Source organism: Embiotoca jacksoni, unplaced genomic scaffold (assembly GCF_022577435.1).
Source record: "Embiotoca jacksoni isolate LCO1_2020_lvr unplaced genomic scaffold, fEmbJac1.0.p SCAF_31, whole genome shotgun sequence".
NCBI classification, from domain to species: Eukaryota; Metazoa; Chordata; class Actinopteri; family Embiotocidae; genus Embiotoca; species Embiotoca jacksoni.
The window spans coordinates 972,477-985,264 of record NW_027185383.1 but is presented as its reverse complement, the minus strand read 5'-3'; the positions used below and the strand labels follow the sequence as shown (position 1 = coordinate 985,264).

Below are 12,788 nucleotides of genomic sequence, written 5' to 3'. Positions count from 1 at the left end.
GTATCCGATGTGTCTGGTAACCATGCGGGTGCAATGTTTGTCTTTTTTACATTATGCATTATCTACTGGAATAAAGTTTTAAGCATAAATGCTTTATATAAAGTATAGTATACAATAAGGAATGCACTCTGACTTCTCATTGAATAAAACATTTTTCTCAAAGTAGGAAAGTGGAGCCAGCTTGAGTCAGATACTCATCATCACCTCAAGTGTGACTCTCATAGGGCATGTATGCCTGAATGGACTTCCAGAGCATAAGCAGTGGAGTGGGCACCAGGCTTAATAGCCCGCTTAAGCACCACTGTGCAGCACTTCAGCCGGTGTCTGAATAGAGCCTTTATGCACAAATCTAGCAACGTCACATTAAAAATGGATAAGTATAAAATGTTTCATAACAGAAACATGCAGTATAGCTAAACCAAGGGAAGATGAGGAACTGAGACAAGAGAAATAAAAACTTCTTCAGGAATAAATCTTTAGAATTTACTGTCATACTGCCAGCCTTGGATAGCCATAATTCACCACTTTGGGCTGTATTCTGAAAATACAAACTTATCAGATGGTAGGAAGTCTTCTTACTTACTTGAATAATAGTCGTACCAACAACTATGATTTAGTCTGACCGAAGCCAACGAACAACATTGCCCTCAGCTTTGTGTTTTCTGTCACTTAGCCACTGTAGCATAAATTAAAAATGATAAACTCGGCAGACCTGCTAAACATCAGCATGGGTGGAACGCTGACCATGTTACCCTGCTAATTTTGCATTTTGCTCATCTGTGCCAAAGCACAACCTCACCAAGCAAGTAGCACGGCTTTCGACTTCAGGCCAGGGGTCGACAACCTATTTCCCTCTGAGAGCTACTTTACCAAAATGAAAGCGGACACATTTATTCACATAGCTGAGCTCCACCAAACCAGTCAAATATTTTTTTTTATTTTTGATGTGAACAATAACAAATCGATACCCAGCACGCACACATTTACCCGGTAGCTTGTGAGCTTTGGTTGGAGACCCCTCCTTTAGGCTTGTTTGTACTTTGCACAAGCTTTTGGATTTTTATCTCCTCATCGTTCACAAGGAAAATTGTCAACAATACAGTGAGTTTCCTTCTAATTTTTAGAGCCTGAATGAACTGTCCAGGATTTGGATGATGACTATCCATGACTGTATTATAATGGTCCTGGACCAGGACTTGGAGCAGGACAATGGATACAACATAGATCCCCAGCTGCTATCGCTATGAGCATGTTATGTTTCACTAGGCCACGCTGACACTCCTATAGAGGTAGTTATAGATGTAATTTGGACGGTTCTCAGACAAGACACAGATGGTAGAAGGAAACCTATTTACACCAAATTAAATACAAGATAATAAACCATCTCTACTTCAGACTGTCTCTAAGTTTGTCAGAAAAGTTTGCCGTTTCCCTTATTATGTATCTTCAATAGCGGTACATATTGTTATCCTGTGTGAGGACACGGACATCTCCAGATGATGACTTTCCCTGATGTGAAATCCAAGGATAAAGGTGTGACTACATTTCTATGCTTCGCTTCACTGTATTTGAAGGCGGACACGTGCACAGCTGTTGGCATTAATCGCTTCTTTCCCCAGTGGTTGAATCCATATTTTCATCTGATTCACCATGACATCAAATCAAGTCTGATGAGATTGTGGAGACATTTATGGAAACATTCTAAATCGATCCCAGTTTTGTAATTCAACAGGCGAATTCGCCATCTTTCATCTCTCCTTTGAAACTTTCCTCCCTGGACGGCTCCCTGGAATTTTAATATCTCCCTGGCAGGCCGGTGTATACCACCGGAAAGCAGCAGCACTCCGAATCAAATCAGACCTCCAGATGATAGATGAGTGAGCCTAGTCACAGTCTATAATGTATCTAGACTGCCGGCTCACTCCTGTGACAGCTGAAAAATGCCAATGAGCCAGCGGGAGCCAGCGCTTGGCCCCCGCGGTGCCTTTTTTTTTTTTTTCTCAGGTGCTACATTGAATTTCATTAGTGAGGTGGTTCAACATATCAGAAGGTACAAGGGGAAGAGTGATGGAGAGTTTGCTGCGGGTGGTCACTGCGACCTCACCTCAGTGTGCTCTGATGCTTTGAGGGCACATCTGTTTTGCGGTGACATGAGAAAGCCAGGAATGGGGTGGTCGACCTGGCATTTACCTTTGTCTTTGAGAGAGCAAAGCAAATCAGCAGCTCGACCGCAAAGCGCAGACACTCGGTTTGAGAGATATAGCGAGCTGAACCCCCCCGGAGAGCGGTAGAAAAATGCCAGCTCAGCCCCCCGAGGCTTTCCCTGCCCACAGGGGTGTGTTTGGCTGAGTGCACAATCTGACTTACCGTCAGCAATGAGGTGCTCCGGCACATGTAAGATTACCCGGACAGAGAGGGTGCAGGAGAGGTGAGAGGAGTAAACTAGGCCGATCACGCAGCTGATGACACTGATCAGAGTCAGGGTGGTCTTATTGATGGGGCTCCGTGGGGAACCTGCTGCTGGGAACAAACGCAGGGAGGGAGAGGGGGAGGTGGAAACAAGAAATGGAAGAGATATGTGAAGCAGTGGCAGCGCTTCATTCCCCAACACCTCCCCATACCATAAACATACATGCACACAGTCACACAAATGTATACACACACTACCTACACAGGAAGTCATTTTACAAACAAGCCAAAAAATTGGGCTCAGCGCCCATGAAAAGGACCTTCGGATCAAAAACCTCAAGCCTTTGGGAGGTTTAGACGAGGCATGGCTCGGTGGCTCAGAAATAAGGTTTACCTTTGAAGGGTATTAACACCCACGCTGGGATGTGTGGGGAGAAAAAAGAGACACGGGCCTCAATAAAAAACAGTTCAGAGGTTGTTTTGCAACCTTCCTTCTTTCTTCGCTCTCCTTCTCGGCCAGACTGAGAAAGCTCGCCTTATCTCTTTTACTCCAGAGTGCAACAGAGAAAGTGTTAAACGTGACCTCATACCCACAGTGGCATGCATACATGCACACGCACACGCACGCACGCGCACACACACACACACACACACACACACACACACACACACACACACACACACACACACACGCGAGTAAGAATCACACAGTGACCTTGAGTATAGCCACTCACGCTTTGTTTCAAGTGGCTATTTTTTTCACCAGCAGAATAACTAGATTATATTGTCACTTTTAAATTACTCCAGCAGAACTTTCTCATTCAAAAGCTGCCCAAGGCGATCCTTTAAACAAAAGCCAAAGTAGAAAGCTGACCTACCGTATTATGTATGAAGCCATTTTATTTAATCAAGTAACTTACCCAGAAACTGGATTTGGGGCATGATGTCACCTTTTTGACTTCCCTTCTCAAAGTTTATATTTCATATTTTTTATAAATATTGCAAAAGTTATATTCATCAGACATGTAACTATTACATAAAAAAGAGGAATATTTAATTATTCTCATCCTTCTCTCAACATGTCATGCCTCATGAATCATCCTTTCCTCTGGATCTGAACAACATTGTTAGGGCAGTGTTGCAACCACTTTATTCTATTCTTAAACTTCGCTCTAATTAAAGGTGTTGGCTGCACTTCTGGAGGCTCTGCCGTGTTTGTGACACCTGTGCACATGACGGGGAGATAATTGGCTTGGAGGCTTCATAAAGGCTTGTAACGCCTTCTGACAGCAGCTATTATTTTGAGGGCATTGTCTCTTTATTTCTTTTTTTCCTCTGTCTCTCTTCCACACCCCATTACTGTACATCAAAGCTGCAAGAACATGACATGCTTACAGATAGAGCGTGCTGCACCACTTCACTTTGACAGCATTTGCATGGGATCCTGTTCAGAAATAATATTTGTGTGAAATATTATTTCAAAATAAGGTGTTCTTTTTGGTTGTATGATGCAACATGTCAAAATATTCTGCACTGAAAACCTCTGATCTCATTATATTTTTTGGATTTCATTCAACGAGACATATGCAGATGCACTGAGATCAGTCTTACATGCTCACAACCACTACACACACCTACGTGTATGAACAGCATATACACAAATTCAATGTTTCCTTTCGGAGTGTAAACCATGAGCATACACAACACTGGAGCCATCTGTTATATGCACTGAAAAGGTTACGAGTCATGCGTCGTGGCGATGGGAATACCATCAGACGGCGGGATAAGCTGTCTGTAGGTGTATGAGTCCTCCTTACCCCCTGAGCCCCACGCGCTGTTGGCATTACCATTTCTCATACCTCGACTCCGGCGGCGACTGCGGTTTGGGTCGGTGTAAAAGGCCAGCTGAGGCTCGCTGTCTGCCTCCGTCCCAGAGTCACCGTCTGGGTTCAAGAAAGTTGAACCCGCTGTTGGATTCACACAAAAATATACCTCCAATGAAGAAAAAAAAAAAAAAGAGTTCTGGACAAATGGTGGGGAGTTTTCCCACAAGTCAGCCTCACAGAGATGGCAGGGAAAGAGCAGCCAGAACTGACGATGAACCCACCGCTGGACTCGGTATGGAAACAGATCAGATCAGCAAAGTTTCTTCATTCAGCACTTGAAACGGAGGCTAATGGGGATGAAAGCTGAGCTGAAACTTCACTTATCATATATTAAAGCTTAAATGAAACATTCTGCTTCAGATTCAGAAATTCCTCTATGTGGAGAGAGTGAACTGCCAGAACCTCCTCAGGAAGTACACCCACACAAAACCTGCAGATACAGCTGCAAAAAAAAAAAAAAGAATGCAGTCTCAGCCTGCCCTCTGGTTTCTACCTGCAGGTCCAAGGAATGCAGTAGAAGAGAATCATACCCCCCACACCCCACCACCACCAAGCTGTTATACAAAACCCTGTAAAGTTTGCCTTGTAGAGTCAAACCTTCCCTGTGGAGACTCGAAATACACGTTATCACTTTAGCTCGTCATAGCAGGAAACGCAGAGGAGTAATTAAACATGAATATGTTTAGTTTAAGTGAGTTTAGCTCCTTGTACTGTGTCGTCAGCTGTGAAAATTTTGATTGAAAAGAGCTGATATGACAGTGCAGAATGTGTGCACGAGCACATTTTAGATTTTCGATCAACAGACACACACCAAAAGAATAAGCAAGTATTACGCACTGTACGGTAAATACAGCGGACTAATCAGAGCTGCATTTTAAATTACAGAACATGTTTGTCCCTTGCTGAATGAATGGTTTAAATGTAAACGATTGCACTAAATTCTATTTGTCTAATTGCTGTAAGACGGTGCTGCAGTGGAGCTGTTGCAGCTCTGGATATGTCTGATGGTAGACTATGGGTGAGAATCCAGTCACATCATCATTTAGAGCAGAACATTTGTGAAACCGAAATATCTACTTTTGAGTAAAATTGCTGAAATCAGTAAAGCACATTTGTACTGCTTCCATACAGAGCTAAACTTTGATTAACTTTAAAATGCAAATTGAGGCCAGTGATCAGCCGGAATCAGTCTTGGCAGTGCACTCCCTGGAACGGAAACAACTAAAAAAAGCTTGAGTCTTGTTAGTTATTTTTGCAAGGATATGCAAATGAATCTGACTGTTGAGACCGAGTGCTTTCTCAGTGTGCTGGATCTAAGGTCTGCCATTTAAGGGTATTATTCCTTCCTGAGTTTTTATTTTCAATTGTCTGTTTCACTACGTTTTAATGTTTCAGCATGATGTGGAATGTTTAATGCCACCTGTTTTAAACACAGCCCTGCATCAAAACAATAAAAAGTTACAGAAATAGAAAGATAAACAGGAAAATGGAAAAACAAACAGGATGTTCTGTTCAACACAAGGTTCACCTTCTTACAATAACTTTCCTTTCTTGTGGTTCAGCTGTGTATAAATGCACTTGTTGCTTGTTCTGGTCATTTGTTTTTTATAAACAACAATAACAAAAAACAGCCTACCATTAAAACAGCACAAGCTGAATCAGTGTGTTACTGATTCAGCTTGTGCTGTTTTAATGGTAGGCTGTTTTTTGTCATTATAATGTTGGTAAGAAATGCTGTATCTAAACAATGAGTAAAATGAATGCCTAAACTTAATGTATGGTAAAGAGCTGTTGGTAACAAAAATCTATATTTAATCAGTCTACTTTTCCTGAAGAGGTTAATTTCATTAGTTTTAATATAAATAAAAAGTACAGGATCAACTTTAAATAGGACTTCTGTTGTCAGTGTCTTCAGACTGATTTGACCTCTTGTTCTAACCCTTTCAAACTTCCAACTTCTGTGACTCATGATATTGTCATTATGTTACCGATTCATCATGTAGTCTATAAAATGTTAGATAACGTTAAAGACCTCACCTTGGACTCTTAAAAATAATGGTTAGCAGCTGTCAGATTATTTGTTTGTCTGATAAAAGCATAAAAGCCCAAAATATGAAATGTTTGGTGACATAAAAGAGAAAAAAAAATGTAAAAAACATCATATTTGAAAGACCAGAACATCTAATAATCAGCGCTTTTGCTGGATAACTGGCCTTTTAGTAATCTTAGGAAAAAAATTATTTTTTATGTTATTATAAATAATAGTATATTGCTATCAGTTCTATCTGTGACAACCTGACAGTTTTTTGTTAAAAACCGGTTGCACAAATTTGTATTTTATATTTTGCAGCTTGGTAATATTTGGGGGTCCAATGGGTAAGTGAAATGTGTCAAAGTTAATTCATTTGAAAAGCATAGATGGATGGTCCTCTATCTATGTTTTTTTTTTTTTTTAAATCAACTAATGTTAAATTGAGGATGACACAGTATGTGAAATGGAGAAGATAAAAACTAAACGAACAGATAAACACACAAACACACCGCACATTTTGATGTAAGCTTGTGCTGGAAAGTACCACCATGACTCCTGTGTTTATGAGCTACTTTGTCTCTTTTTGTCCTGTCAATAGAAAATGCCAATACATAGGCTTTGCCATTCTACAGAAAAAGAAGGGTGCAGGATAAATGTACAAATTTGGGAGAATGCACAGCTTTGTTTGGGAGGATAATCCCATGCGTACCATTTAGTAATAAAAATCAGCAAAGAATGCAGCCTGACTGGTCTGTCATTTAAAGCTACTGTATGATCTCAAGGATGAGGGCTGATGGTCCACATTAGGTAGAAACACACTCATAAACTAACTGATTTTACAATACAATTTGCTCATAATGCATTTCAGCTGTTTTAGCTGAGGCATTAGCTATATTTAGAGGGCATGTATTGAAGCTTGTCTTACAAGTGTTAGCGGATTGCGAATCACAAAGTGAGGGGGAAAATCCATCAAAGCAGCCAAGATTTGCTGCCTCAGCGGGATATATGAGAATCGAAATAAAATTCATGCTAACGTTGCTCAGTGACAAGAGCTTTAAAAATCCCGAACCAAGAGGCAGTGTTTGATTAAACTGGAGACGATCCCTCGGAAACAATGGGCGAATGAAAACACAGTTGGCAGCAATGTCAATGTGACAAACAGAGAAGGACTTTTTCATGACAGCAGCTTCATCAGTTTTCATATTGTTGGTTTTGGAACAATATGCACTGAAAATATGAATGTGTAGTTTAAATATTATTGGCAGCCATGACTATCTGACAACACAGATGTTGGCCTTGCTTTACTTCACAAGTGGGAAGGATTTTTTGATGACACCATTGTTTCAGCAGCTTTTCACGCGACTTATTTAATAATAAAGCAATATTCATTCCACACTTTCCCCACAGACATGTTGGCTGGCAGGGAACAAAGTCCTCTGGAACATTACTCAGTGTGCCATTAAAGCTCTGTAGCGAAGACAAATAAAATGTCTAGGCACTAAACCGAGGAAGAAAATGCTCCCCTATGACTACAAAACAGAAACAAATAAGTGGACTATAGCCCCAAAAAAACAACAACAACATGCAGACATACTTAAATTATAATTGAAACAAAAACATAAATTTCTAACAAAAAGACGATTAACTACACTACATTGCAAATTTGAGAAATGTAAAACGGCAAAACACATTTACTTCCTCTAAAATTATTTTGATTTGTTTTTGTCTTGTTGGATTTTCGGCTAATTATGTTGCTGCTTCGATCTCTCAGCCCAGCATGTGTTCTGCTGTTAATGATCCTCTACTACCAGTAGTAGCAATAATGTTTGAAATAAAAGTGGGTGAGGTACAATTAACTATGTAACAGAAAGCAAACAAGTCCCAAATTAAATATATAATTATTTTCCCCTTACACAATAGCTGTATTTATCATTGTGTTACATGGTCATTGCAAACATGCAGATAAGCACTAAAGTAATCACATAGACTGTCCAAAAGTCTGTGTTTTATCACAAATGGAACGACATATCAGGGCCGTGAGCTACTGAATGTGCACTGAAGGAACTGTAATTGGTCAGCTTGGCAGATGGCTAGAAAAATGAAAAAATGAACAGTCAAAGAGTCAAAGCCAAATCCACAGCAGACCTTCCACTCGTTGCAGCTCTAATCATGAGTGGATGGAAGTAAACATGGTGACTGAACGTCTGAGCATGGATCATGGATGTCTGTACAAAATGGAATCTGCAATCCATCCCATAGTTGTAGAGATTTTTCCGTCTGGATCAAAGAGCCGGAGCAAACGCCTGACTTCGCTATCAATAGAGGAAAAGTCATTTGCATGGTTGAGAAAAAAATGTGTTATCTTATGAGCTCGCTTATAGACCTACAGTAAGTTTTTAGCAGGAATTTATCAGATAACTCTGCACACTTTTAATATTCACTACTAATAACTGGTAATAGTCACTTGATTATTGAGTGTATCTTCAGGTATATTGTGTTTGGATATTGTTAGTAGAAGCCACTTGAAAGAGGGCGGCCCTGATTTTGGACACAGCAAAGGTAAGAGCAAGTTCCTTAGACTGATTGGGTCCAATGAGAGTAAGAGACAACAGACTAAGTTAAATAATTTTACTGAGCTGAAGAACACTGAGGGAAAATGTCAGAGGAACAAGCATGGATATTAAATAGCTCCCACTATTGAGAAACCGTCATATCCAGGCAGGATTGATAACAAATGCTCAGAGACACCATTTATAGAAATGGGACAGTTTTGTGTAATTTAGGTTTGAGCATTTAGAAAAACCTTCAATCAAAACAGTCACTTAAAAAAGAAAGATGTAGACAGTTTCAGTTTAAGTTAATTAATTAATATCTTAATAATGAATTAATATAACAAAAATATTCTATTGTTCGTCAAGAAAATGTCAAATGATGGAAAAATAAGTTCAGACAACGACTGGTGACAACTTTAGATTGCCTTTTTGTCCAACCAATAATAAAAAATAAATGTATTCAAATTATGAAAGATAAAAAAACAAAAAAACAACAACAAACAAACAGATGAGTTCCAGAAGAAACTGGAGTAAGAAAATGCTTGTATGAATTCAGCAATGCTAGTGTCATGGCTGTGGATGGCATGGTTGTTCTGGGAGTTTGTTAGTCACCACTTGGTTCTAGACTATTAGAAATATTGCCATGCAATTGTATTACCTGAGAATTAATCCTACTGACTTTGGTTATCTAATTTGAGGTTAACATTTGTGTTACAGCTGCTGAAAAGATTACCATGAAATTTGACAAAGACATTCATCCATTTGTGACTTCTGACTTTTCCTCTCAAGCCACAAGCAGTTCAGTTTTCTTCACTCACCCAGTGAAGTATTCACACGTCTTAGTGAAGAATTGACAGACAGACATTTAAGGATCACAAATGATTATTTTTGGGATCCTATAACGTTTCTGTTAATGGCATCATCCCATCAGCATTTGAGTTGATCACATTCTTGTTTAGAAGTAAGTGAAATTAGCAAGCAATAGCATACTACCACACTTAATGTGGTTAAATACCTTACAAGTATGTAACATACCTGCTAAGCATCAACATGTTGACATTGTCCCTGTGTATATTAGCAAGATAGCATTAGCATTGAGCTCAAAGCACCACTGTAGCTGATCATTCTCACTAATGAAGGCTGTAGCTCAAACAGTAGAGTGGGTTGCACACGAATCAGAAGGTTGGTGGTTCAATCCCAGCTCCTCCTGTCCACATGCCCAAGTGTCCTTGAGCAAGACACTGAATCCTAAGTTGCTCCCGATGTTGTACCATCGGTGTGTTGTAAGTCGCTTTGGATAAAAGCATCAGCTAAATTAAAAGAAATGTAATGAACTCATTTGCCTCACACAATAAGCAAACTGTACATTTGCTGTGAGTTAGCAACAAACATATTCACCATGTCCATGAGAGTGTGTGTTTATGACCAGCTCAGCTTCACAACTCAGCACATTCTCTGCTTCTTTCTATTTTATCCATCCAGTTGAATTTGTTGCTGCATCTATCTGCCACTTTATATGGAATCCTGCCAATTCTCAAACCGTCTCTTTGCCCCCCTAATCAACCTGATTTCACAGAAATACCTGAAATGACCACAATCTTTTAACACAACATTACACGGTGGTAGCACATCATGTGTTAAACTGCTTAATGGCACGGCAGAAACAAAGCAAATGGAAAGCCAGTTAGGATCCTTTGTTGTGGTAGCCACACAATTATGAGGTAGAGAAGTGATGCACTTCAGATAACATCTGTATCATGTGATTTATTTTTTTCTTATTAGGAGGAGGCTGTTGGGTGGAAAAGACAAAAGGACCTCAACCTCGTACCACTAATTCATTTATAGCAAATTAATCAATGACAAGTTACTTAAAGAATCCCAAAACGAAGCTGCTTTTGCTCAACATTTGTTGCAGAAAACAACAGCATTGCACTGATCGGTGTCATTTTCAGAAAGTTAATTTGTCCCCAGGTCAGAGAAAATGTTTGAATTCAACACATAAAAGCTCTAAGTTATTGTTTGTAAGCTTTAAGTTATTGTTTACATTTAGTTCTAATAAACTGAGCAAAAACCTGGACCATCAATCCTGATGATGAAATCGACCCAAGCAGACCTGCAGTCACAGAATTCCAGAGATATTCTATTGGATTTTTCAGGCTCACGACTACATGGAACAAAGCTTTCAAGTGTCTCTCTCAACACCTGAGTAGAGCAGAGCTGCCAAGGACAGCTTTGAGCTTCAGAGAGAAGAGAAACATAAAAGAAGAGTTGGCTACAATGTAATAGTTCTACACTAGAATAACTTGATGTAGTTCAAAGTGCAACAGCATGTCTGTCTAATGTACAAAAATAATATTTGTACTTTTGGAGGCAGTTAAGAGAAAATGTACCTAAAGCTTTTGCTGTGATTGCGTACTGACCTATCAGAGATACGGAGCTGGAACTTACCGAAATAACACCTACAGCGCATAATCAAAGTTTCTAGAAAAGTGCACAAGACATACAACTGCTTTTCCGCTACTTCATATCATGAATTGAATCCTAGATAACGACCCAAATCAAGTATACTTGTATTCATTTTTATGCATTTTATCTGTTTATCGTGCTTTTTATCGGTTTCTTATGCATTTTATGTTTTTTCTCATTTCTTTTATATATTTTTAAATGTTCCTTTATATCTGTTTTTATGTGAAACACCATGTAATTATCTTGCTGTGAAGCACTTTGAGCTGCATTTCTTGTATGAAAGGTGCTATACAAATAAAGTGTATTATTATTATTATTATTATTATTATTATTATTATTATTATTATTATTATTATCAAAGTCAAGAGGAGATCAAAAAATAATAATTCCGTGGCAATAACAGGGCTCCTGGGTTCAGCTGGTGCTCACATGTAGTTGAGTTTCATCACTGTCCCCCATTTCCTTCCACGTCTCTCACCGGGGTGACACTTGGAATGTAATGCGTTTCTCCCCGACTTACATGGGAGAATAAAAGTGTCTCCTGAGGAATTAAGACTCAGCCTCACACGGCGGGTATTTGTCAGTCTTCGCTAAGTGAAGCTAAAGCTGCTGTGTTCAATGTTGCCGACAACACAGGTCAGAGCCTTCAAAATGTTCACTGCAGCATGTTCAGCCTAGCATGCACAGCACACATGAGTACCTCTTATAGCCCGAGAAAGTTATTATGCTGAGTGCTCCCAGACTATAAATGTAGAAGGGGATATAGAAGTAGAGGGGAGAGAGTACAGTGGCAGCAGAATGACAATGTACTCTGACAGAGGGAGTGGATACAAACAAACAGTCGAGATGATGACGGTGTCAAAGCAACAGAGGCAACAAGGGCACTGACTACTGAGCAAGAATAACTGTGATGGAAATGGAAACAACAATAACCATTACCATCAATATCAATGAACAGAATGAGATGAATTTTATAGAATAAATAAACAAGCTCAGTCACAAACATGAAAGGCAGATTTTGTTCTTCTTTTTTTTTTTATAATACAAAAAAAAAGTTTGACTAATTTGTATCCAATTTGAATACCCACAGGATTCAAAAAGCTGTTTCAGACACTGACCAGCTCATTTAATAAAAACAGCATTTTCTTGTAATGACAACAATTTAGGACCGGCAATAGAGTGAAGAGAAAACGATGATGCAAATGATAATGACATCCTAATTATCCCTCAGAGTCATAAACCAGAAGAAAACCAGAAGGCATGCTGAGAATAATACAAATGCCAAATTGAAATGTGACTTTGTCCAACAGATATTTACACATTATTTCAATACTACCCATTATTAAAACTCAAAAGTAAATCCTGAAATATCAAAGCACTGGCTTGTGTAAAACAAATTAACTGAATGGGTTAGCTGCTACAAAGCTGTTTTCTCTTAATGTA

General features: G+C 39.2%; 1 protein-coding gene across 5 annotated transcripts in view; it reads right to left on the bottom strand.

Moving 5' to 3' along the window:
* astn1 (astrotactin 1) overlaps positions 1 to 12,788 on the bottom strand; it is a 397,274-nt gene that overhangs the window by 279,562 nt on the left and 104,924 nt on the right. For 2 of the 5 annotated variants that reach the window (XM_069164339.1, XM_069164340.1), the window contains exons 6-7: positions 4,227 to 4,376; positions 2,368 to 2,517 (exon numbers count right to left, since the gene is read on the bottom strand). In XM_069164339.1, coding sequence (XP_069020440.1) covers positions 2,368 to 2,517; positions 4,227 to 4,376 — 300 coding nt within the window. The remainder of the gene's footprint in view (positions 1 to 2,367; positions 2,518 to 4,226; positions 4,377 to 12,788) is intronic. The other 3 variants (XM_069164341.1, XM_069164342.1, XM_069164344.1) reach the window with 3 other exon arrangements.